Raw genomic sequence first — 27073 nt, forward strand, 5'->3', positions numbered from 1 at the left:
CAGGCATTGGAGAGGGAAGAGACAATAGGACACGTTTTTAGAAGCCTGAAGAGCAAGCCCCTGAAAGTCTAGCCAGCCCCATAGCCTAGCAACACAGGAATGAGGAATACAGGCAAGGCCTGGGGCTGAGTTCTACCAAGGTATTTCTGGCAGCTTGAAGAGAAAGGAGACTGAAAATTAAGCCCCTTTCTCCCAAGGCATTTCCGGATGCTAACAGCACAAAGACAGAGGCTATGGTCACCTAACAGAGGCAAAAGCTGGGAATGTCACAGAGTAAAGAGTCAGAGTGACTGACTCTTTAGGCTCAATCCTTTCTCCCCTCCAAAGACTGAGGAAAAACCAGCCTGGATCATAGACTCAGGTAGAAGGCTGAACAGCCCTGGACTGGGAGCCAGGAGACTGAATCCTGGTTCCATCTCCACTTGCAGGGGTCCTATGTGACATCAGTAAATCTGAGGACTGAGAACATGACACCAACTCCCCCGCCAGAAGCAGCAGCAGCCAGCATCTCTCCTATGAGCACTGCGAAAAGCATAATTATCTAAATCTTTCCTTGAAATTCCCCAAATTTCCTATATCCCTTCTCTGAAAACAACATAATGTATGGGTCAGCTAAGGGATCTCTTCCTTCCTTTCTGAGAAATTTACCCTTTAAAAACTTCAGTGATTCAATGGTAACCCTGGCTGCAGGTGTAACTTGGTAGTAGAGAGCTCACACACCCTGGGATTCCATCCCCAGAGCCATAAGAATCCAAACAATCACTCTGATTTTAATATTCCTATATTTCAATATAGAAAATTATCACTGGATGAATAATTCCACTGGAAAGTACTGTAGTGAGAATCAGCCCCCTTAATATCCTATTTCGTAGTTATTGGTGGTGTTAGTATCATTATCACCATTCACAAACTAGAGCATCATGGATCTGAGGGAAGTCAGCCAGTGATTCACTGAACCAGATTCCAAATCCAGATCTGCAGGCTTCATGCTCATGCTCTGAGTTAGTGTTGCCCAGGTGGGCTGCAGGGAGGGCTTCATGGACGTGTTCTCTATAATTCTTCATTTTGTAGAATGAAGTAACTTTATAGCTGTCTTTAACTGATAAGTCAGCATGCAAACTGTGATATGGGGGAATCAATGGGCCTGTTCCATTCCTAGCTCTCTCGCTCTCGTCAATTAAGAGAAAAACATACCCACCATGTTTCTAATAATAAGTACACTGCCAAGCACAACTCAGCATGGCGACTCTCATGTTATGAGAGTTGAATTTTCCCAACTGGTTTGTCTAAACTGTGTCCCTGCCATGATCTCCTCTAAATTATAGCCACCTCCCCAAGTAATGTCAAAGTCCATTCTAAATAAATTCGTTTCATCCCCCTAACAGCCACACATCCCCGCTCATTTTCAGATGAAGAATTTGAAGCCCAGGGAAATCACTGGCATACTGGCCCAGCATCTCTATCTTGACCACAGTCCTAGCCTGTCTTCACCAGTCCAAGAAGGCAGAGCCCAGCACACCTCACCTGAGCAAAGAAACCCTTCCGGCTCCGTCTGGCAATCAGCAGCCTCTTCCACAAAAGGGCCACAAACTGTTGCTGGGTGAGTTTCCAGCCCTTCAGCTGGTAGGAGCCTTTGCCGTCCATCCCACTGAGCAGGTCGGTCTCCCTGGATTCTGTAAGCAGCACAAATGGAGGGTTGGCTATAATCAGTGTCACCTGTCTCTGTACGACTCTACTCTTTCCTCTACTAGCTTCAGTAGTCATCTTGGAAGCTGGGGTTTGAAGCCTCCAGTACCTCACAGGAGTAAACAGGTTTCTTGAAAAACTCAACTTTCAACTCAAAGTTATATTTCTCAACATCTGATGAGCACAGAGAATGAAGATCCCTCAGGACAAGCAAAGATGTGCACACAAATAACAGAAGCAAGCTGTGCCCAATTCCATGAACTGGAATTCACGTAGGCTGGCACATGATGGTTATTAGTCTTCTATCTTTTATATGCATGGTAAAAAGTGAACACATTTAAAACATCTAAGTCCTGACAATGAAACATGAAGTAAGTACAAAAAGGCAGACTCATAAAAGCAGGTAATTTTCTGTCCTCACCAAAAGTTGTCTAGAAATCCTTGTCTGAAACTAATGACTGCTAACTGAGGCACTTAGACAAGTCTACGAATTCGTTTCATTTCATACTGCCCTTCTCCGTCTCAACCACATATGGGCACAGTCATTAAAAAATATACATGTCAAAGAACACAACTTCCTCTTTTATTCCTTCAAAATCAAACACCCATTCAATACACTTTCATTCAACACTTAAGCACTTAGGTGTGCAAGAAACTGGTACCCTACAGAGATGACAATATAAACAGCTTCAGAGCATGGATGGGTCATCTTCTCATACCCATCTGAGAAAACCTTCTATTAGATGATGTGATAAGGGAGGGTTTCTTCATGTCTGACCAGACATGCCACATTGGAAAAGGGGCTCTCTCATCTTTTCCACTTTTCTTTGGAACCTGTTAGAATCTGTGATCTTAACCAAAGGCGATCAAAGAGATAGCTAAGAAACACATAAAAGACAAACTCAAGTTCAAACAACAGAACAGAGATCCTGCCCGTGCGAACCTGGGTCTATGTCAGAGTCATTGGGATCAACAGCATCATCTTCCGTAAATGGGTGCAGACAGCTCTGCTTGTCCCCGAAGGCCCGTCTGTTTCGTCTTGCTGGCAAAGTACCATCTAAATGGAAAAGGAAGGAATCCTATGGTTTATTTATTTGTAAGACAGCAAACCTTCCCAGAGCAAACCCATACACTAACAATGGGATTGAATCAGACCAATGCAAAGGGGGTTAGCTCCAACAGCCAACAGAAAGCCTACCCAGTGTGCAGCCCTCTCAGACAGGTTACCTGAGGTCTCAGCATCCACCCCGCTCTCTTCAGCCACTTTGAGGAATATCTGAGAAATTAAAGCAGGATACAATATAAGTGAGCACTTGTTTTATGAAAGAAGTTATCACTTCCCAGATTAGGTTATGGAATCCCACGTTAGGCTCTTAAGATAAGAAGGTAGAGGCTGCATTTATCAACAAGAATTTTATCAGAATTTTAGAGAAGCTGTTTGGGGCAGAAAACATCTCCTCACGTGTGACAGCTATCAGTCCAGGCAACTCTTTCAAAAACAAACCAGTACATTATGTGTGTAGATGAAATTCATGCTGACCCTACAGAGAACGAGGCAAGTCACTTTTCTCAGGTCTGTGCTCCCAGACCTTTGAGCAGGACAGCACTGGGATCACTCATGCAAGACAAACGACGAGGAAATGAGCTTCTTATCACTAGAAATAAATATTATAGTAGACGGACATCTGAATGAAGTCACTGATTTCCAAGCCCGCCTACAGACCACTCTGTAGGAAGCATGTGACAGAAGCTCAAAAAGTCATGTCTACAGAAATCCCAACTCAAAGGCGCAAGACAGGAGCTTTAGGATCTCTACTGTCATCACAGATGACTCTACTGCACAATCTACCCTGGGAACCAGCCAAGGCAGACAATGTTTACAGCCGTCCCAGGCCTGAAGGCTTGTGATGTTGTATCTCTAAAGAGAAGCATTGCTACATAGGAAAGTTACCTGGGCTTTGAAGCCCCAAACCTCTGATTCATAATCTTAAATCAACATCATTATTAATTCTCATCCTGCTGTGATCATTAATGAGCCTTCAATATTTAAAAAACAAAGGCCACCAATGGAGTGACACAGATACACTGACCACACTCCAGGCCACACCCCACACCCAGGAGCAGTCCACCAACACAAATAGATCCCATGAACTTATTTTGTCTTTTTAAAAGAGAAAATATGAAGTTGGGTAGGTAGAGAGGTAAGGATGAGGGATCTGGAAGGAACTGAAAAAAGACCATTAATATTCTGGAATATAGTCTCAAATAATAAGTAAAAATATTATTTAAAAAAAATAAAACACAGGGGCTGGAGAGATTATTCAGACATTTAAGAGCACTGACAGAGAGCCTGGTTCAATTCCCAGCAACCACATGGTGGTTCACAACCATCTGTAATGAGATCAGATGCCCTCTTCTGGTGTGTCTGAAGACAACTACAGTGTACTCAAATAAGTAAATCTTAAACAAATAAAATACCAATAGTAATAACAGATTAAATAATAATAATAGATTAAATAAATCTTAAATAAAATACAGATACTGCTACTTGGAATGATAATAATGATAATAAAATAAACGAGGCCAAAGTTTGAAGGTGAGCAAGGAGAAGTGTAAGGGATGATTTGGAAGAATGCAAAGGATGGGAGAAATGCTGTTCGTCAAGTTTCATCTCAAACAAACAAAACAAAAACACCAAACTCATCAAGTTCAGCACCTGGCTCCAGTCGACTGGTCATAACTATCAGTCATTTACTATGTGTGAGTGTTGTCACCCGGCCACAACACTATTCACTCCAGGGAGCAATCCTAACACTCCAACACACTGCTGTCTCCCACTACCTACGCTCTTACATTGTTTAACTTGGGCTAACATTACCCAGATGCGAATGCCTTAAACTTCCAGTAACCAACTCTATTGCCATCTTGTTGCCAGGCTAAGTGGCCTCTCTGGCCTTGGGATTGTTGAGCTTACTTCTTCCAGGGTGGTCTCCGAGATGCCATAACTGGAGATGCCCAGGTCTGAGAGCCGGTCATCAATCTCATGGAAGAGTTCCACAAAGGCTCCCTCCTTCGCGGCTTCGTACGGCAGCACATAGGTCAGCTCGTGCCCAATGTCCTCCACCAGCCGGGCTTCAGACACGTGCTTCCTGATGAGGTTGGAGATAGCAGAGACATCTGCAGGGACCAGAGTGGGAAGGTGTTCAGTCATCACAGACTCCACAGAAAGGGCCAGCTTGCTTCTCCCTTTCCCAACAGCTCAGAAGCACCCCGTATATACCGTACGTCCTAAGATGCCAAACCCATTGGCTTATTCGTCTCTAGCAGGAGGGCAAAGACTGTCTCTTAACTCATTCTTACGTCACAAAACCTAAGCCCACTGATAGTCACTAGGTGTGTGATGGATGGGTGTCTTGTGTCTAATGTGTCTGTACCAGGACTCTTCAACAGAATGAGTTTAGAAAGCATATAAGACCCTGCCCTTCTGTCAACTTTCAGATGAGGCTATCCATGATTTACCTCAGGAGATGACTAATCAAACAGTTTGTGGAAGCAGAAACCTTCCTGGAAAAAGCCAGCTGTTGGGACAGTCAGCTCTATATTTTTATTCCATATGCCACTGGTGGTACTAGTCTCTCATAGGCACTGCTCGAGGGAAATTGAAATGTTCTCCCTAATCTCCTGGGCTCTCACCATTCTTAGATGTGGAGTTCAACTCCCTTCCAACTGGCTTGGCCTTCTACATCTCATCCAGCATCTGGCTAAATCCACTCCCCCGCCCCCCAAGGTATTCCCCAGACTTCCAGTCACATCTGTTCTCTGGAATCCTGCCCTCCCAGCCCCAAGACCAAGCCCCATGCTCCCCAGCAAGTGTTAGGCCAAGCCACCACCAGGCTACATCCACTCCCACGGCCACCCAGCCCAGCCCAGCCCAGCAGCAAACCTTGAGTCAGCGCCACCAGCCTCTGCACCTCTCCTCCTCTGCCTCCACTCTGCCCAGCTGCGGGGAGCCCAGGCACCACCTGAATAAGAAACCCCAGAATCCTTACCGATGGTCAGCGTGTCACTTTCATGGTCGCTGCCCAGGCCAGCATCAGAACTGCTCTGAGAAACACTGTCCTCCTGATGACAAAGAAGGAGGTGAGAACGGGTCAGGGGTCAAACCGGGCATAGCCGCCACCACCACCTTTGATGGACAGAGCATCCAGGAAGTTCTACGGCATAAAACTAGAGCAGAAAGCTTTCCCTGGGAAGTGTGCCGCTGGCAGCCATGGCTTCAGAGACCACTGCTGCCATGAGTGTGCTCCATATGGACGGCCTCACTGACCAGGGTGAGAGAAGTCAGCAAACTGAATGTCAACAGAACTGTGGCCACAGATCAATGCTGCCACTGGTCATTTGCCAACTGTCCCCGCGTGGGATTTACCTGAACACTTAGCTAATTGAAAGCTTCCTCGATGTGAATATGCATTCAGTTACTCAGGCACCTTATTAACATGCAGAGATGGATCCAGTAGGTCTGAACGGGGGCCCAAGTCATCATGTGTGTAATGAATTCCCAACTGAGGCTGCTATGCTACACTTCAGACCACACTTGAATGAGGCCTCGGCTCCAGTTAACAGGAAAATAAATGGATATGAGTTCAAATCAGGTAGGAGACAGGGTAGGTAGGTGGCCTGCTGTGACTGACCACACAAACACATCTCAAACATGTAGCATGTAAGAAACACATAACAAACCAGATCCAGGATTCTGGTCCTCGCTTTTATGTCCTTGCTGGGAGACCTTGAATATGCTACAGTTCCTACAAGCCTCACTCCCTTCATCTGAGATTATAAACATAATCCTGTCTTCCCTAGGTTGCTCTACACTTGGAAAATATAAAATATATAAACAGACCAAAAATGTACTGTTAACATTATTTTTTTTTCTAAACCCACAGGTCATAAGGGGATGGGAGGGTTTAAAATCAATATCTAGTAAATATTTGGTGTTTCATAGTTTCAAAGTCAAGACCAGTAAGATTTAAGGCAGCAGGTAGGAATGGCGGGGCATCCTGTAGCAAGGCTACTCTTACCTCTTGGCAAGTTCTCTTTTCTTTGCTAGGATAAAGCCCTCAAAGGGCTTGTCTCCATAACCCAGGGCACTTGCAGAGGGAATATAAAGGGGCTGGGCTAGAACTAGTGTGGCGGGAGCAGAGGTCTCCTGGCCTTCCACACAGGAACCATGATGTACTGCAACAGGCCCACAAAGCGAGGGGAATGTTGCCTTAATCTTAGCAGCGTGGGGCGCCAACGTGCAAGCCATCTATGGAAACAAGCCCTGGCTGCCTCATCCCCACACCAGCCCAGCCCCAAGATGGCTGCTCACCTTTTTCAGACAAGACACGGTGCTGCTACTGTTTCTGCAGGAACTGAGGGACGATTCCACATCTTTCTTAACCAGGGTCAGATAGTAACCCGTTCCCAACTGGTTTTTCAAAAACAGGGAGGAGCCCACACAACACAGCTTCCCATGGGAAATGATGGCAATTCTGTCCCCAAGGATGTCAGCTTCGTCCATGTGGTGTGTAGACAAAATAATGGTGCGGCCTGCCAGGCACAAACACAAGGAGACAAGGAGACGGGACGGTGGGACTTGTCAGTTCTCACTGATCAAAGTGGCACAAACGGCAAAGATGTCACATATGAGAAAGACATGGGGAGGTCTTTAACCTCCATAGATGTGACCCCAGGATGGCAAGGCTTGGGGGGATGGCAGTTTACAATTGTCACAAAAAGGAGAGCAGTATTTATTTGGGATCCTGCTCCGTCAAGTGTGCTAAGAAGTTTACAGACATTCCCATTAGTCATGGCCAACATGAACAAGGACATGGTCTAACTACAATATGTATGTGTATGCTTATACCCTTTCTGCTCTTCTAGTAGGCCCTTAAATAATGAAGTATACGTCTTAAGAATCTTGCAAAGCCAGGTGTGGTGGCGCACGCCTTTAATCCCAGCACTCGGGAGGCAGAGGCAGGCAGATTTCTGAGTTCGAGGCCAGCCTGGTCTACAAAGTGAGTTCCAGGACAGCCAGGGCTATACAGAGAAACCCTGTCTCGGAAAAAAAAAAAAAAACCCAAGACAAACAAACAAACAAGAATCTTGCACAGCAGGACAGAAACGGAGCTTCAAGGAGGCTCCCAACTTTTCTTGAGAAGCAACTAACACAATCAGCCACAATTCCCACGAGCCCTTCTCTACCCTGGGTCATGACTGGAAATAAGTAACAGCATGTACCTTGCCGGTATTTTAGCAGGAGTTCCCATATTCCCCTGCGAGAGTACGGGTCCACCCCGGCTGTGGGCTCGTCCAGAATGACAACCTTGGATCCACCCACGAAGGCCAAGGCCACAGACAGCTTTCTCTGCATCCCACCTACAAGACAGAGCAAGACACATCCTCAAATGGTAAGTGGGGGTAAGGCGTGGTGAGAGATGACTGGAAGTACCCATCTGGAGACATAAGAGGGTTAGGATTCTGTCACCAAACATCCAGGCTTGAACTCTAGGTGCTTGTCTGGAGAAGGAAGGAAAGGAAGGTGTCCGGGGCTCACCTGAGAGCTGACTCGTTTTGCTTTTCAGCTTGCTCGGGGGTAAGCCAACATCCAGGGCCATCTGCTCCATCTCTGCTTTCACGTGCTTCTCTGAGAGCCCCTTTAGGCGCGCATAGAACCAGATGTGCTCTTCGACAGTCAGCCTGGGGGAAAGAGGGGCAGGTCAGCTCGGGGCCCAGTAGGATGGATGTACCTTGGCACAGTTTTCCTCTCTTCCACACCGTTCTTGCCTTTAAAAAGCACTCAATTTCTTTAAAAAAAAAAGGCAACCAGAAGGGAGAATTCATGGTAATGAATGGTGCATATATAAGGATATACCCAACAGGCCTGATCACAAGACACCAGGCCGTTAAAACTTTAAATTCCAGGTTCTCCATTCAGTTTTTTTTGTGACCATGTTAGCTCAGCATTCACTAATGTGAATGAACCTCAATGGGTCTCAAGTTCTAAAGTAAGGGAGGTCCAAGCCATTGAATTTAGAAAAAGGGACCTTAAAACCTACAAAGTGGAAAGAAAGGCTTTGCCTGCAGTCAGAGGGCTCAGGACATTCTTTGTTCCTCCACCAGAGAGCTCAGGCCTTCCTCTGCTCTACTACCAGGGCTCCTTTAGGATCCAACTTGCTGGTGGGACAACCTGGGTGGGAGCAAACTTGAGCAGAGAACACAGGGCCATTGTGCCAACTCTCTTTTGAGGTTCTTGTACCATGCCTTAATGAATACGCTGGTTAGTCTACACAGAAACTAGAGTCACTCAGGAAGAAGGACCCTCAATTGAGGAACTGCCTCTACCATATTGTCCTATAGACATGTCTGTGGAGCATGTTCTTGATTAGAGGCTAATGTGGGAGGGCCTAGCCCACTGTGGGTGGCACCATTCCCTAGGCAGGTGATTCTGGGCTGTATAAGAAAGTAAGTTAAGTTAGCCATGGAGGGCAAGGCTCTAAGCACCATTCCTCTGTTGTCTCTGCTTCAGCTCCAGCCTCTAGGTTCCTGCCCTGAGTTCCTTCAGTGATGGTCTGTGACCAAAGAATTATAAAATTAAATAAACCTCTTCTTCTCCAGGTTGCTTTTGGTCATTGTTTTATCACAGCAACCAAAAACAAACTAGAGCAAGGAGGAATGCATCAGGAAGATGGCTGAGCTAAAAATAAAACAAAACAAACAAATAAACACCCTCCAATCCAGTAACAGAGAACATGGCTTTCTAAATCCCATCAGCCAATACACCAACTTCACCTTTTTTCCCTGAAATTAAAAGGCAACTTGTCATTGTGTGTCAGGAAAGGAAAGACCTACTACCACTCCATACCCAAAAAAGGGAAATTCTCTAGTAATACTCTACTCATACCACCAGGACTCCCAGGTCCCAGAGGGGGTTGAGGGGTTGGGGGTGGGAAGTGTGGGAGTGGGGGTGGTGCTCCTCTCTGTGCACTTCTGCTACTCACATGTCAAACAGCACATTATGCTGGGGACAGACTCCCAGGTTCTGCCGGATGGAGCTCATCTCCGAGCGAATGTCCTTCCCCAGGATGTAGGCCGTGCCAGAAGTTGGGGGAAACAGCCCAGTCAGTATTGACCTGAGGACAAGAATAACAGACTCAAGAATCAGGAGGACCCAGCCTCACTATTCAGGGCTGCAGAGCCTGGGCAAGGAGAACAGATCACACCACTTAACATGATTCTTTCCTTTCTAATCTAATCTACTCCAATCCAATCTAACAGATGCCCATGGAGCAGAGGCCATTTGTTTTAGTGAGTGGGTAAGCATAAGCCTATGTCTTAGGAAGAGGAGTTTGCTAAGAGCATCTGAAAAAAAAATGACACTCTTAATTTGCACCAGGATGTACTCCTCAAAACATATTTTGTATGCCTAACATCTTGTACAGAAAAATGAACAAACAAGAACGTACTGTTAAAAGAAAGAAATGAGTGTGTTGCATAACAGAATTTCTGAGTATCTCAGTCATGTTCATAACACACTGGTTTTATGTTGAAGAAGAAAGCCTGTCACCCCGAGAAGATCAACCTCTGGAATGGCAGAGGGACCACACTACAAACCACAAGCAAACTATGATATTCTATAGCCCTTCCTCTGTCCTCACAGGTCCCTGGGAAGGCAGAGGGAGAGAGCTGTCCAGGCCTTCTCTCCTCTGCTTGGAGATAGATTTTTTTGGGGGACTGTCCTTTTTCCTCTAGCTTGTTTGATCTTTCTTTCTAGTCTCATGCTTCAAATTTCTGAACCAACAAGTTCAGAAACCTCAAGATTCCAAGAAAGCTGAGGAATTCTGAGTATTGCATGGGAAAGCTCATCAAAAGGAAAAGACTAAAGGAAAAGACCTAGCAAAATCTAGACCTCAGAAAGCATTCTCGTGATTGACACATTCCTTCCCATCATGCTCCACTCTTAGCCAAGCGACCAATTCAATTTCCTTAGGTCTATGTTTCTAAGTGGGGATTTCCTGAGGTAGATCTTGGGAGAGTCACACCCTCTTCTTACATGGTGGTGGTCTTCCCTGCTCCATTGTGGCCCAGGAAGGAGGTAATCTGGCCTTCGTAAAAGTTGAGCGCCAAGCCATCCACAGCAACCTTCATGCCATCTCGGTAAACCTTCACCAGGTTCTGAATGGACACCCCCAGCCTCAGATGAGTGGGTTCCTCTTCCATGCAGACTGTGACAAAAGAAAGGAGACAGAGATGATCCCACAGGAAACACTGCCCTGATCCGTAGAGTACACAAATACAAAAGTCTATGCTTAGACTTTTAGAACTAGTTTCTGTCTATGCTCAACCTTTAATGTTGTAGACAAACACAAGATGAAATATTTTAAGCCCCTTGGAACACGTGAGCTGACAGTAGCAATGAACTTATAAAAAAAACCACATTAGTCTTTTGATGAAGAAAGGCTGCACAAACAATTAAAATACAGTATGCCAACAGCCATTTTAAAAACATATCTAAAAGTATCATGGATGTCCATACTGTGCAATACTACTCATTAAGGAAAAAATGAATTAAATATATCACAATTTGAGTGGAAATCAAAAGAATTATACCAAGTGAGAAAAGGACTCACCAAAACAAACAAACAAACAAACAAAAATAATTTGGCCTTCATGTGGGTACCAAACAACTGGCATGGAGGCTATTCCAAAAGCTGTTTACTGTACATGGGATATGTTCTACTCCCTGGGCAGCCTTGTCTGGCCTCAGTGAGAGAGGAGGCACCTAGCCTCGTAGAGACTTGAAGTGCCAGGGTGGGAGGATACTCAGAGATGCTCTCATGTGCTCAGAGGAAAAAGGGAGGGGGAGGGGGTGATCAAGAGGAGGGCAGTGAGTGGGATGTAAAGTGAATAAATAAAGAAATAAAATAAAATTTTAAAAATTGCCTGCTATCCACACCAGGGTGTACCAAAAGCTAACCACTGAAGATCTGAGGAAGGGCAAATAAGAGAGACCCTGACAGCATAAGGAGGAAGCAGGCCTATTGACAGTGTAGAGGGGAAGCAGCTCTGACAATGTAGGAGGTAGCAGACTATGGACCATGTAGGAAGGAAGCAGGTCTACTGACCTCACAGGAAGAAAGTGAACCACTGACAATAGAGAAGGAAGCCACACCAAGAACAAAGACACAAACAGAAACCCTGGGAAGAACAGGGGCACCTCTACCTCCAGTCAGGAGCTAAGAGGGGATTAGTGCCCTGTGTAAGAAAGGATGGGAAGTTACGAAGCACAAGCTGCATCTATAACAGCCCCCTGGCATTCACGTACAGATTCCCTGGCATAGACCACCCCAGCAAGGCAGGCAGAGAGATGAGGCCCACAGTGATGGCTAACTGTAGTTATTCCTCTTGGATTCACAGAATAGCACAATTATCCAAGATGGGAAAAAGATGGTTACACTGATCAAAACATACTTTCCTAGAACTGTTCCTCAGGAGCCAGATAGGGTTCCCTTAAGTGCATGCGACGGCAATGGAAGAAGTGCATTTGGAGAGGGTGGACTGCATGGGGTTTTTCTACCGTGGTTGTGGTTTTGGGATCACGTTAGATGTAGGAGGCATGCCCTGCTCTGGCAGGGCCACAGCAGCATTAGGTGTGGGAGAGTGCTGGTAAGTGGTACTTACTTTCTGACACTCCCTTCTGGCTGGAACCAGGGTGGCTCTTCTCATCAATTTCCTCACCAAACCAGTATGACTTGGTACAAGGAAAATACCAGGGCCTGGGAATTCCATACTGTCCTGAAAGCAAAGCACAAATAACACAGGTATGACCCAAGCTGGTGCAATCTGAGCATTTCTGACATTGTCTAGCCAAATCCTCTTTCTCCTTGACCAACCCTATGAGAAAGGAATAGGCTGGAGGGAGACGGCTAACTTTTGCTGAAATCTACTGGGCAGATCATATATTCTGCACCTCTCCACAGCTTTCCAACAACTCCCCAGGTGGTAACAGCAACCTCATTTTAGAGATGAGCAAACTGAAGGACAAGTAGCCCTATCCAAGGTCACTTACCCCAAAAAATAAGGACTCAAGAGTTTGAATCTCAGAATATACATGCAAATTGCATGGTCAATGGAGGAAGTTCAGATACGGGTTTAAAAAACATTTCAAATGGGTTTCCTTGGAGGAGATTCAGAGGGTGAAAATGAGTCCTCCCCTAAAATCTGATCTCAGACAGAAATGTATCCTAAAGAGGGTTCCTGTTCTGTTGTACTTGGCAAAGAAGGGTAAGAAAGCATCAAAATTAATTTTTGGTGAATACTAATTTCCCTTAAGCAATAGGCAAGGGCTAAGACCCAATATATTATATTACTTATAACCTGTAGTTAAGAGACAGATGGTCTCCTAGGGCTTCCTCTTCTGGAGACATAGTCCTAAGAACCCAGTCAGTACTGAGAGGAACCTGCCAGACTCTGACCCAGTATAGCCCAGCTGAGGTCATCTCCAAGCACTGACACTTAACAGACCCATGACCTTAGGCAAGTCCCTCAAACTCTCAGTTAGCTCTCTCTTTTAGAAACTGTTTACCTTAGCAAACAGCCCAGAGTAACCTTCCGAACCAGAGTCTGTATAAAGTACTTTGCTCAGCACCTGGCACACTGGGCTCAAGAGATGTGTAGCACAATGCCAGTAACATGCATGCTTTCAACACAAGTGCCTTTCCTTAGACTATTTGTTTTTCATAAGCTAAAAGCCCAAGCCAATTCCCAGGGCGCTCCCTCGTCCTTCAGCAACTGCAACACAAAGAAAGGAAGAACCTACAGGCCGAAAGTTGCTCTGCCCCTCAGTCAGCCAAAGCAGTATGGAAGCCTGGGGTACCTGGAAAGACGGCTTCGATGTACCATGTCATCACGCCATAGAGAAAGGTGTCAAAGAGCATCATGGACACTGCAGTGGTGAGATTGAAGCCGTCCTCCTCCACCGGGCTCTCAAAGAGATTGTCCCATTGGACCCCGATACCTTGCTCCTCGAAAAGGGCGAAATACTCACAGCCGAATCCAAAAGCCACAGGAGACAGCAGGCTCTGAGAGAAAGAGGCAAAAGGAACTGGTCTACATCCTTGCCTCTCTCATTTTTCTCTTCTGATGTAAATTCCACCTTGAGAAGTTTGACTTTGCAAATTACATCAATTATAAGGCACGTAAATATTCTCCTAGAGTCCCTTTGGAGAAGCGGACTCACTTGCAGCATAGAAAATGATTTCATTTATAAGCACTCATTATGCAGACACGTTTCAGAAATGTATGCACGAGAGCAGGTGAGACCTTAGAACTGTATGCTTCCCAAGACATTACAAGGCTCAACGATCCTGTTCCCCCCGTCCAGCTGACATTCATCAAGGACTTTTTTCACTGATCAGTCATTGAATATTCAGGATCAGAGAAGCCGCTTTAAGGCATCATATCTAGGAGACTCAAGCTTTCAGCACTTGGAGCATCCTGAGAGCCTAATATCGTTATCAGTGACCCAGCAGGGCAGATAGTGAGTGGCCTTTATTGGTATTCTCACTTGCTTAAAGACTACACACCTACATTTCACAAAAGACTAAAATGTCCTGGTCAGGGATTTGTGGGAGGGTAAGTCATGTTTGGTTTTTTTCAGTCTGGAAAATATTTCCCAAGTCAAACAACACAATGGATAAAAGAAAGACAAGGGACAAGAATGAACCATTTGTGGTCTCAAGCTGTCCATGGACATGACCTTGCTGTGAGCTTTTATGGCCAAAGAGCTAGAAGTTAAGGGGTGGACATGGTACCTACTGCCTAAACTAGATCCATTTCTGAATGTCATTTATCTCCAACCAGTTCAAGGCACAATCTGATGATCTCTGACAAAAACCAAATCCAACCTAGTATTTACTCTAGGGGCAAAGGAGAAACAACTTAGCCAGAGGGGAGACAGGATTATCCAACACCCTGGGGAGGTGGAGGGGCACCAGGACTACAACCTCTGCAGAGAGATCAGAGTTACTTACAGCAAAGATCTTGATGGAGAAGCCCACATAGTCCTGCCAGGCTACGCACAGCACATAGGGCAGGTACAGCGTGAAGTAGATGATGCCCCCACAGGCTGCTGCCAGGTTGGCACGGGAGAAGAGCGTGCTAATGAGGAAGCACTGTAGGATGGTCACCATGGCAAACACAGACAGGAAGACGAACACCACGCTGGGGTCACTATAGGGCAGCAGGTTTCCTAACTGGAGAGGAAGAGTCTGGATAAACGTGTAGCCTTGGCAAGCCCGGCGGCTCACATACGTGATCTTAATGCTGGTTTTGACATATAATTCTTTCAGAGCTAACGCAGGGAAACCCTTGTGCTTGACTTTCTGATGAGGACATGAAGCCCATGTGAAATAACTTACTGGAGAGACTATGCATGAAAAATCACGGCAGAATTATGGTTAAGGACAAAGTCCAGGACTTTCGACTTGATCTTAGTGGATAATTTTGTTCTCCGTCTCTCACAGAGAGCAAGGAATTTGGCTTCTCCTTGTCTAAGGACAACTATTGCCTCTAAGAAAAAAGTCGTGTGAGACAACAGCCTACGCATCCTTTCTCTCCAAAAGCCTAGGAAAAAGGCCAGGCAACCTGAACTTTCCCCTGGTAAACACAGAGTCTTCATTCATCCCAAGTTCTGTGGATTCATCCTCTCATCCCAAGTTCTGAGCTCTGAGCTCATCGGTAGTCACTGTGGACACTGAACCAGGCCCTGTCAACACCCGGCTGACTTAGTCCGTTCCCACACACTGGCCACAGGATCCCTACCCTTGTCACAAGGCTTAGGTCCTTGCCCTCGGATACCAGAGCATGAGAAAAGAGTTTGTTTCAGAACAACATGCCAATAAATCTTGATTCTGCCGTCCCTGGGTATTTTAGTGAGGCTCTGACTTTCCCTGAGCACTCAATGGGTTATTGTAGGAAGGCTCCGCTGACGGAGTTCACAGCATGTCCTCTGACCGGTGCCTGGCATCAGTGAGCGCTCATATGTAATATATAGTAGCTGCTATTAGGACAAATGTTAGATTCTCCTGCTTTGCTCTCTTGCTTTCTTAGAAAACACTAACTTTTATAAGATGCATCTTTGTATGAAGTAACTATTGAAGCAAAAACGCTTAAGAGCAGATTTGTGTATGAGGCAAAAACCTCACTGCCCAGACTCAACTTTAAGGCAAGCAGGGGAAGAGGGGGGCTTACTTGACTATAGGTAAAAGACATCCAGATGTTAGGACCTCTGTTGTCATAGCTAGGAGAGCCAACAGGCCCTGGAACACCCTTTCCCTGGTGAGTCCCATGAGCCCCCGTCCAGTGACTATGAGGGAAATTCTTGGACAAGCTGTATGTTCTCCAGAACATCCCACTGGGCTGTTGAATCATGGCTCAACTTCTCCCTCTGCATGACCCAGCGCTCCACCCATCATACTAATCCCTAATAAATATCCATATTCCAAAATATGCCTCAGCCTCTTCCTCCAGAGAGCCAAACCTTTAATAGCATCTGACTTTCTGGTTGTTGCATTTACAATCTTGGAAATAACCCCCACCCAGTACCAGTGTGGTGCATGTAAATTTGTGAAGGAGCCCTGGGTTCTAGCTACTTAGCTGCTAACTATCCCAGTGGGCTGACTGGAGCAAGTCCTTACCCCTCTCTGGCTTTCCTCAATTCAGAATGGAGGGAAGCACACAGGACACAGAGATCCCTTTACCCCCTTCGCTATGTTATCAGGCCACTCAAGAGTTCCTTGTCAAGAAGAGTGAGTGAGTCCACCTCACCTTCAAGATGACCACCAGCAGGCCAGCGCTCACAAGCAGAGGGATGAGGCTGCTAACAAACCAGCTAAACCAGAGGATGCCATTGTCCAGACCCATGATCCGCATGGTCTCCTTCAGCCGAGCCTCCTTCTCATACACAATGCTCTTGATGATCACAGCGACAGAGTAGATCCAGGCTAGAGTCATGAAGAGGGGCATTGACCGGCTCATGACCCGCAGAAAACTGGAGGCACAGAGAAAAGGCATGGGAAAAATGAAAAGTGTGAGCCCGGCACCGATCCAAGGCCTTGCACACTGGAGGACAAACCTCATCAGGGTCGCTTATGAAAGGCCCACTGAACTCTCAAATGACCAAAGGTTTCATTAGCAGTGGACAGAGATGAAACCTGGGTTTCGAGGGTATGGCCGTGCAAAATTTTTTCAGGGGCTCTCTTTAATAGCTAGGAAATGGATAGGGTAATATTAAGATAAATATAAGTTACTCTACTAAGTACTAAACACAAAGGGCGGGGGCAGAATCCAACTTGGTCTTCCGCTAAAGGTCAGTATCTCTAGGATGTCCTATTGACTTGCTTTCGCTCTCAACCAGTGAAAAACACGCACATACACGCACTCTCTCCAAGGACCTGGTTATCTAAGGGAGATGTTGGCTTGTTGGTACACTCACATGTCATCAACATAACAGGGGTAGGGCATCTGTTGCACGTAGACACCCGTTTTCTTCTCAGATCCCGTCAGCACTCTGATGATGGCCTGTTCCACCACATCCTGCAAGTAGGCGAAGCCGCCCCAGACATAGCGCATATCTTCAAAAGGGTCAGCCCGAGGACCAGGGTCCCAGTACCTGAAATCAAACATCAGGTGATGAAACACTCATACAAAACACACCCCGAAAAAATCCAATTACCCAAGGTTCCCCTACACCTCCTAGGCCACTCCTCCTATTTTTCTATCTCCCATTCTTATCACAGCTGACAAGTACATAAATTCTTGGATAGAAATAATCAATGAAAACACTCCTTCTGGGTATATTTTTCTTTTCCCTTTACTGGTGAATAATATTGCACCTGATGAACATACTGCAACTTACTTATCAGTTATTTGCCTCTTCTTGTGAAAATACGTATGGCTAGCAAGAAGACTCCTAGTGGCTTTCCTTTCTTTTTCCTGACTTTTAAGTCCTTTAGTCTTTTAAACAGAAATGTGAAAAAGGAAAGAGTAATAATTTATAGCCTTGGAATAACAGTCCCCGGCAATGGAACTTTACTGAAGTTGTGCCACGGCTGCTTTGTTGTTGACATTCCTTAATAAAGTACCACCAGTCATAAAAGTCACCCAAGTTACATTCTGGAGCTTTGCGAGACCGGGTTTCATCTTACCCATCCTTGATCTTATTAGTTCTCTCCACGTTGTCAATGTCCATCCGGATCTTGTACTTTACATGATGGGGCAGCTCCACACTATCTGGAGTGATGCCTGTGAACACGATGCCAGCCCAGAACTTCCTCTCGTCCAGCAGCTCCATGGACTTGTTGATGAGCCTGACTTCTGTCGGAATGGGTTCCAGCTTGTTCAGGTTGACACACTGACAGACAGAAGGAAGCCTCATTAGAACACTGGAGACCAGAAAGACAAGCAGTAGCCAGAACTCAGCCTCCTTTGAGAGGCAGGAACTAGCTGCCAGAATTCTTAATCTGCACGGCCTATCCATCTCTAAAGTAGTTTTCCAGGTTTCAGAACTGAGGTTTGAGTGAAATACTCAAAGTTACTTGTATTGCTTTGTGCGAGGGAATTATTCTCTTAGCAATTTCTATTCTCTTAGCAACATGTCTTAGCAGTGTCGAGTCACAGCAACTAAGCAACTAAAAATCAGATAAGAAAAAAAATCTAGTCAGCTTTTTTCCTTTCCATCATTTTTTAGGATTAAAGATTTAAAAGTTTTATCAGTCCCAAATTAGATTAGATAAGTTTCATAAATAATGCCTTTATAACAAAGCAGTTTATTATCATTAGGATCTAGAATTTCAAAACAGGAAAAGCTAGAAGATAAAGGACAGAAACGCTGGAGTCAATCTGAAGCAAATCTAGAAGTAAGCTTATGTGCTCGTTAGGCTATTCATCTGGTGTTTATCTTGCTCACCAGGCCTGCAGGATACAGCTGTACATGACACTGCACATTCATTCTAAGCTCTCCTTCTGCCTGCATCTTTATTGCAACAGCTCAAAGGGAAAAAGCCTCTAGCCTTTGCTAAAGGGTGTGTACAGCAGACCCTTACCTCCATGAATCGAGATATCGTCTGGATTGCCTGGTTGGTCTCATTGAAAGCTTCTCTCCAGGTATACACAGAGCCATTTGGGGACTGAACATCTTCTGGGTTCTTGGCCAGAAACGCCATGATGTCTTGGGCAGTCCAATCTAATCCATCCAACTTCTGTTCCCAAAACTGGTCATTGCCTCTGCTGTCTAACAGCGTCTGCCATTCCAGGAAGAACATGCGAACAGTGATCATCAAGTGTCATGGTAAAGAGCACATCTGACAAAGATTGAAGTTTCTCATGGCTGATGTTGGCCAAGGCTAAGTGATAAGCTGAGACACAAAGTCAGACCTCTGACTTCGAAGTTCACAGGTTTCCCACTGTACCAGACAGCCCAGGTTAATTGTTTTAACTCTAACAACAGTGACAGTAGGGTGCTGAGGGATCTATAGGCATCAGAACTGACACAACGCTCCAAGGGTGTGACTTTGGTACTGTCCACCTCACAAACAGGAAAATGGAACTTCGGGGATATTAAGGTAGCTAAGGAGCTTTCGGCAGCATAATACACATTGCATTGTACCACCCTCTCTTTTGAGATAGGGTCTGGTGATGTCAAATTAAAACCTTGTCTCTAGACTGAGTCCACTTTTAATGCTTAGTTCAAGGAAGTAATACTCCTGGTTAATACAAATAAAAGATCGTCTTTCCTAACTCCAGGACATGGGATCATGATGAAGAAAAGAAGACCTGCCATCACCTGTCAATGTGGAAAGGTAAGCTATTCTGGTCCTCAACCAGCCTGCCCAGGGGGACTGGGGCAAAAGTCTACACTGATGCACTGCCAGGAAAATGAGGCCACTGCTGACTGGGCAAAATGGAAACACAGCTGCTATGCTCCTTTTCCAGTTCCTAGTGGGAGGGGGAGGTCCTTGCTCTACTGAGCAAGATCTCCAAAACCCTATGACTTCCTTCATCAGTCTTCTTTTCACTAACCTTGCAAGTTCCCCCCAACCCCGTGGCTTTCTGTTATTTTAATGATAACATGATGATTTTACAGAGTGTATCTCCTACAATTTCATTAACTACTCCTTTACTGTATACCATCTAGTCTATTCCAAATTACTTGCAATAACAGTTATTTCAGTAATAACGCTTTCTCTCCCATGATGACTTCTTTAAAATTGTTGCTGTATGATGCTAGGATAGAGATTCCCTAGTTTCCACTGACAGGGTGGCAATTCCTTACCATTAACCCCATGCCAATCAGCCTCTGTATAACAGACCCCAGGAGCCATCATTCTGTTGGTCTCTCGCTACCCCCTGCCTGTCCAGGTAAAAGTCAGGGCTCTCCTGTACCATCCTCTTCTTGCCTGTCTACCTTAAGCTGCTGCCACGCCTCCTCTTCTGCACTCAGCCCTTGCCACTCACCTATTCAATCTCTGTTGAGGTCCGTCTCAGCCTTGCACCCATCTTTCTTCTAGAATACCGCATCAACATCTCCACTTGCTTAAAACCATCTGCTCTCCCCCTCTAAATATAAGGATCCTTACAGCCTCCCAGGCCTTTCCTTCCAGGCTACTTCACTTCTGTTACACTCTCAAGATTCCCCTACATATGCATCCCTAGTGAACGCCACCACATGTTTGTAAGGACTTGTCCCTTAAGAACCAAGACCCGATGAACAACTGCAGCCTCCAAAGTAAACCCTTGATCTAAGAACAGGGAAGCCCAGGCACAGTGGTTGGTATCTGGAATTCCAGCTCTGGGGGAAGCTGAAGCAGGAGGATGGCCATGAATTTGAGGTCATCTGGGGCATATAGTGAGTTGCAGACAAGTCTGAACTACACCGCGAGACACTGCTTTTTGTTTTGTTGTTGTTGATGTTGTTTTTAAAAAAGTGTGTTTTTAAAAAGTGAGTACATACATGATATGTACTCACTGATAAGTGGATATTAGCCCAGAAACTTGGAATACTCAAGATACAAGATACAATTTGCAAAACACATGAAACTCAAGAAGAACGAAGACGAAAGTGTAGACATTTTGCTCCTTCTTAGAATTGGGAACAAAACACCCATGGAAGGAGTTACAGAGACAAAGATTGGAGCTGAGACAAAAGGATGGACTATCTAGAAACTGCCATACCCGAGGATCCATCCCATAATCAGTCCCCAAACGCTGACACCATTGCACACACTAGCAAGATTTTGCTGAAAGGACCCTGATATAGCTGTCTCTTGTGAGACTATGCCAGGGCCTAGCAAACACAGAAGTGGATGCTCACAGTCAGCTATTGGATGGATCACAGGGCCCCCAATGGAGGAGCTAGAGAAAGTACCCAAGGAGCTAAAGGGGTCTGCAACCTTATAGGTGGAACAACATTATGAACTAACCAGTGACCCCCCCGGAGCTCGTGTCTCTAGCTGCATATGTAGCAAAAGATGGCCTAGTCGGCCAATAGTGGAAAGAGAGGCTCATTGGTCTTGCAAACTTTATATGCCTCAGTACAGGGGAACGCCGGGGCCAAGAAGTGGGAGTGGGGGACTATCAGGGTAGCATTGGAAATGTAAATGAAGAAAATACCTAATTTAAAAAAAAGTGTAAGGAAATATCTACATATGCCCAATTCAAAATCCCTTTACTGTCAAACACAGAACAATCCCAAGAGGTAGATAATATGGATGGCAAGGAAAGCAGGCCTAGGGTCCACACTGCAGTGTGTCCTGTGAGAGCATCCCACGAATCCCTCAGAAAAGAAAGAGTAGCGTGCACACAATGCACCGCCAGTGCCAACTTGCGCCACGACTCGCCGTGAATGCATAAGACTCGCCGTGAATGCATAAGACTGTTGCTCTTGGTTTTCTCACTCACGTCCCGTGTGTACCAAGGCTCCAAGTTAAGCATTCTGCACAGGTGTAACAGCACGGCTGTATCAAAGGAGGCTCTGGTTCCTTCATCTCCAGATGCTCTTTGATCAGTAACCTGTCCCCCAAGAGGACCTAGAGCACCCCTAAACTCCCAAAGAAGTGCAGCCTCTAAAAACCCAGCAACCCTCAGGGCACAGAGATTCAATTCCAGTAACCTGGCAAAAATCCTCCCTTGCTTCTTAATGGCAGAAGAAATAAAAGGAAGTGGACTTCCTCGCCATGGCAATAAGACTTTGTCTAATGATCCTGACTGAGACTGAGGCCCAGAGGAAGTGGTTAAATGGCTTTTCTGTTGATGCAAAGGCGACAGACACTGCATTCCAGACTGCTCTCTCTCTCTCTCTCTCTTTGAACCTGGTTGTGTCTGGAGCATGCTTCCCTTTCAAGTGCCCCCTATATGTTAAGGGCAATTTCCTCCCCTCCACAGCAGTGGCTGCGATGCTGTACTCTCTCTGTGCCTGGAGAACCAGTATCCCTGACCTGTCCGCATGCCAGATCACGCTTCTGTTCCCAAACCTCCTTCTGAGACATGGCAGGCTAAAGAAGATACTGTGCCTATCTTAGTGACTGGAGACCAAATGAAAATACTCTAGTGTCCTGCAAGCACCAATTTCTGATCTTCCCTGGGTTTTGTGCCATTTCTTTGCAAGACTCCAATTTCTGATCCTCACTGGGTTTTGTGCAAAACTGCTACTGGACCATGATGGACAGCGATGCTGGCATTCCCAGGGCTATCACTGCACTAAGGCCTTTGCTTCTACAGAAGTGGTGGCTGTGTGGCTTCAGCTGATCTCAGTTGCTTTAACTTACAGAACTGTGATCTCAGGGATTTCTGGGAAGATGTCCAGAAATCTTTTCTAGATCAAGCAAGCAAATCCGAGAAGAGAGTCACTCACCCGGACAAGGTCCATCTCTTGGCTGTTCTCCATGAAGGTCCAAATTTGGGGGCTGAGTTCTTCCCACATGCCCTCCAGGTCATGGAACACAGCCAACTCCTGAAAGGTCTTGTTCACCTACAGTCAGGTAGGGAATCGGGATTCATACAAATAGAAGAGAGGCAGAGGCAATGAACATTCCAAGATTCCCTAAAAAACACCACTCATTACAGAAACCTCTGCTCAGTCCTTCCCTTCCTCAAGAAACCCCTGCTACAGACATAGTTCAAATACTCAAGGCTGGGGATATGGAGCCCAAGATTACATGTGGATTTGTTTTGTTTTGTTTTTGACTATTTAAAAGCCCCATCATGGCCAAGAGTATATTCAACATACACTACCTGAAGCTGCGTTCACTTCCTACCCCTAATTCTGGGGAGATTTTGGGGACGGAGTCCTAAGCCTGGACAGCTTACCTCAGCCATGACCTGCCTTGTAGCTGGTGTGTCAGGTGTATAGAGAATCTTTCCAACAAGCAGTGGCTTGAGTGCCTTCCAAATAATTCGAGAAAGAGGACTAGACTCCAAGTTCTTCATCAAATCATTGCAATAAGGAGCTACAAAGAAGACGGAGGACAGACATTCACGTCTATATCATGGTCAGTTGCCAACAGGAACTTAGAAGGTTTGGGAGCCATGCAGCCAGTCCAGGGTGCAAATCCCCCTCCCACATCACCTATCAGTCATGCAGCGGATAACCTCCTTATGTGAGCCTCAGTTTGCGCTGCTATAGAATGAAAGTTGGAAAGTTCGTAACATCCACTTGTCAGAGCTGTGATGAGAATTAGATGGGGTATTTCCAGTGAGGTCTTTCCTCAGTGCTCGAAAGAATCAGGCCTCTCTCAGACTCACATCTGAGCTGATCTGAAGGAAGCTTTTGACTACACATGCCATCCCAACTCTAGCTCCACACCCTCATGCCAGCCCTCACAGTGCTTTTCACTGGACACAAGCAGGATTCTTCCTGGGGAAGCTGGAAGACTGCATTTACACTTTTGTTTGAAGAGGAAAAAGCCAAGTCTGTCCTTAGTAATTAATAGATCCTACCACAACTAATGTTTATATTTAACAAAAATTAAAAACTGAAATATCCAAAGTTCAAGAGGACAGAACGGGCTTTGCTTGGATACCACACAACGTCTCTGAGCTGCTTGATACACAGGTGATAAAATAATGATAAAAAAGGTAATGAGTTGGGGGTGGGGCATACTAGAAATGACCCATGGCCTCACTAGGGGTATGCAAGCACTCTATCGTTGTGTCCTATCTCCAAGGCTGGAATATTTTCCTAAGGAAACAAGCCCTCAATTATATCTGTTGTATAAGCAAGAGATGTCCTTGGATTGATCTGCAGGCTGGGGAAGAAGAGCTGGTTTCATAAAACTGCCTACATTACCATCTTCTTCAGGCTTCTAAAGCAACTTGTAAAGTGCTAGAGTGCTGAGCCCCAGAGGGCACAGGCTGTGTTACAGCCACACATGAAGCTGTCTCACTTCTTGCCTGCGGTTGGAAATCAGGAATGGCTTAGCTTTGTGGTGTATTCAAGGCAAAGATGCCATTGTTAGACCTGTAGCGCTGGACAAATGCTACATATGACCAGGTGCAGGACAGACACACTTCCACAGAAAACTGCCCGAGGGTGGTGACTAGATATAGAGTTACAGGTCTCTTTAACACCCAGAATGCAAAACAAACAGGCAGCTGAATGTGTGAGTGTGACAGTGCAAGCATGCCACCATTAATGAGGTAGTTCACCTCAAAAAGCCAAGAGGACTTAGACTTGAATCCCAGCTCTTGGGGATTACCTAGAAATGCAACTTTAACCAAGACACTTAACCTCTGGGCCTATGAAATTTGAGGTTCCAGAACCTTCCTTGCAGGGTTTCTGTAAGAATCAAATAGGTAATTTAAACAGAATGCATTATGCATAGGAAATTTTGCTTTAATGTTAGGTTTTCCTGTAGCTGTTGTAATTGCTATTATTACCATTACCCCCTTTTAGATGTTTATTGTAAAGCTTGCCTCACAGTAATATAATAATAATTATAGTGATAATTATAATGATTATACTATTTTATAATTATTCTCTTTTATAATAATATGCTAATTTATAACAATTATGATAATTAAATGTAATAATTAAAATAATATAAAATTAAAATATCTCATCATTTTTAGGAGGTTTTCTGGCTTTACTCAGGTATTAATGAACAACAAAAATGATACGTATTTTATACAGACTGATGTTCCGATACACGTATCCGCTATGATGTGATTAACACAACCCAGTCAAGCTAGTTAATATCTCCATCACTTCATGTAGATGCCCACTGAGTCTGTGCAGTAACATCAATATGAACTTCCTTACAAAGCTTACAGATATAACACAGTGTTACCACACCCTTGCTACCTTATCCATTTGCTCTCCAGCGGTATGCATTTTTGCACAAGTGAACTTTGCATTCTAACCAACACATCTCATCTCATCCCTCTACTGCCCCCAGCAACCTCTTTTCTTCCCTGCTTTGTGTAGCTTTTTTTTTCTTTTAGAGCCCACATATGAAAAGAACTGGAAAGACTAGCTATCAATCACTTATTCATCTTTTGGGTATTGTTACTAAACACCTGAGAGAGATCAGGCCCCTCCATTCACAGAACTGAGAGAGATTCACTTATCAAGGACTCTGTACTTGAGGAGCAATGTCATAAGAGCAAACAGAGAGGACAACCTTTGCTACTACACAGAATAAAGGAAAGCATGGGGTCTGAGTGACACAGGCTGAGCCAGACCTGAGCTCGGAATGAGGACACAGGGACGGGGTGACACAGGCTGAGCCAGACCTGAGATTGATCGGAATGAGGACATGGCTTTGGTCTGCATAGTCAACTCACTTGTAGAATTGTCATAGAAGGTGTCCACGTCTTCCTCGGTGTTATTCCCTCCAAAGAGGGCTTTGTAGTTGTTATCCTCGTACCAGTTGAGGGACTTGATCTTCAGGCCCCCACCCTCTGGGTGACCACACACGATGCGGGACACTGCCTGGTAGATCTGGGTGGAGGAGCTGGAGCTGTTCACGTTGGTCAGAAACATCACCTCCTGCCGCATGTCGCTCCAGCTCTTTGTGCTGAACAGCTGGTGTCAGGGTGGAAAGAGAAAGGAGAGGGGACAAAGGGACAAGCAAAGGATGGGACAAGAGAGAAGCAAACACTTTATTCTCTTAACCTAAAAGCAGTGTTGCAGAACATACTGTGTCTAGCTAGCATCACCTTAAAGCCCTCTGGTGATTAGCCAAGGCCTTCTTCCCTCCACCTGTGGTGCTGGGACCTGCAGTATCTTATTATCCCTTGCTATTCCCATCTGGTGGCTCCCCCTAGCACCTGCTTGAGGAGAGAATTCCTGCCCACTCTCCTTCATCATAGCTCTCACTGGACACATTCTCTGTGACTTGCCCTTGGCTCACAGGGGAGGGTAACCATTCATCTTCCAGGCCAAGAAGAGTGGTTGCACTGAAGGTAAGCAAATGGACCAGGGCCATGCAGTCTCCATTTGTTGCAATGCCCCCACCCTCCTTATTCTCGATCCAGCCTCTTCCTCAGTCCAACAGCAAGAGTGTAGTCATTTGCAAACATGAAGCCACACTAAACACCCTCTTTTAACTCCTCTGGCTTCCTTCATGGACCTTAAGTGTACGCTCTCAAGCACACGGTTCCTGTGACTGGTATCTGCTGCCCTTCCTGTGCAGTGTCCTAACTTCTCTAGGAATAGAGCACCACTGTCTTTGGAGTCAACTCACTCTGCTCTTTTAAAATGGCATCTCATCCCTCTTTCTACATCCCTTACATGGTTTATTTTTTCTTCACTGCACAGATGCCTGCGGTCACATCATCAGCTGGACTGGTTTATTTCTGACTTCCACCCTTCCGTGGGCTAAATGATGGTGGCGAGGTGACTGTGCTCACTGCAGAGCTGGAATAGCTGGCAAGGCCAAGCACCTGACCATGCGACCAATTAACTCTCTACAAGACTGTGGGCAAAGACTTTTCTGTGCCCCAGTGCCATCTGTGAAATGGGCACAATAAAAGGTGCTTCACTGGACCCTGAGGATGAGCCAGTCATATGAAATCAAACAGCCACAATCCATCTATGATATCTTGTGTTTTCCTGTCAACAGTTAGCCTTTGAACATAGCAACTAAGTTTCTTTCTAAACATGGACCTTTCTAAAAATGCATTTCTTTATTGTTACTCAGAGAAAGCACTGAGAGAGACATGACCAAAGCGGCTTGAGGGTGACCTATTGGGAGAAGTGGTTGCCCACCACTGATGTGGGAACAGGAGTAAGCAGGTTCCAAGAGACAGTTAAGAAAAATGTACACAGTACACTGCTAGAGGTTTCCAC

The 27073-nt window shown here is 45.5% G+C and overlaps 1 protein-coding gene across 4 annotated transcripts in view; it reads right to left on the bottom strand.

Moving 5' to 3' along the window:
- The window catches only part of Abca1 (ATP-binding cassette, sub-family A (ABC1), member 1), a 129200-nt gene that overhangs the window by 36374 nt on the left and 65753 nt on the right, over window positions 1-27073 (bottom strand). For 3 of the 4 annotated variants that reach the window (XM_006537556.1, XM_006537554.1, XM_006537555.3), the window contains exons 9-28: window positions 25567-25807; window positions 23092-23231; window positions 22637-22753; window positions 18831-19028; window positions 17934-18139; window positions 17222-17398; window positions 16555-16777; window positions 14760-14981; window positions 13604-13808; window positions 12409-12522; window positions 10781-10952; window positions 9729-9860; window positions 8285-8427; window positions 7969-8106; window positions 7058-7278; window positions 5630-5708; window positions 4661-4863; window positions 2914-2962; window positions 2630-2743; window positions 1525-1673 (exon numbers count right to left, since the gene is read on the bottom strand). In XM_006537556.1, the coding sequence (XP_006537619.1) occupies window positions 1525-1673; window positions 2630-2743; window positions 2914-2962; window positions 4661-4863; window positions 5630-5708; window positions 7058-7278; window positions 7969-8106; window positions 8285-8427; window positions 9729-9860; window positions 10781-10952; window positions 12409-12522; window positions 13604-13808; window positions 14760-14981; window positions 16555-16777; window positions 17222-17398; window positions 17934-18139; window positions 18831-19028; window positions 22637-22753; window positions 23092-23231; window positions 25567-25807 (3243 nt within the window). Of the gene's footprint in view, window positions 1-1524; window positions 1674-2629; window positions 2744-2913; window positions 2963-4660; window positions 4864-5629; window positions 5709-5735; window positions 5809-7057; window positions 7279-7968; window positions 8107-8284; window positions 8428-9728; window positions 9861-10780; window positions 10953-12408; window positions 12523-13603; window positions 13809-14759; window positions 14982-16554; window positions 16778-17221; window positions 17399-17933; window positions 18140-18830; window positions 19029-22636; window positions 22754-23091; window positions 23232-25566; window positions 25808-27073 lie in introns of all 4 variants that reach the window. The other variant, NM_013454.3, reaches the window with a different exon arrangement.

Source organism: Mus musculus, chromosome 4, assembly GCF_000001635.26.
Source record: "Mus musculus strain C57BL/6J chromosome 4, GRCm38.p6 C57BL/6J".
Lineage (NCBI taxonomy): Eukaryota > Metazoa > Chordata > Mammalia > Rodentia > Muridae > Mus > Mus musculus.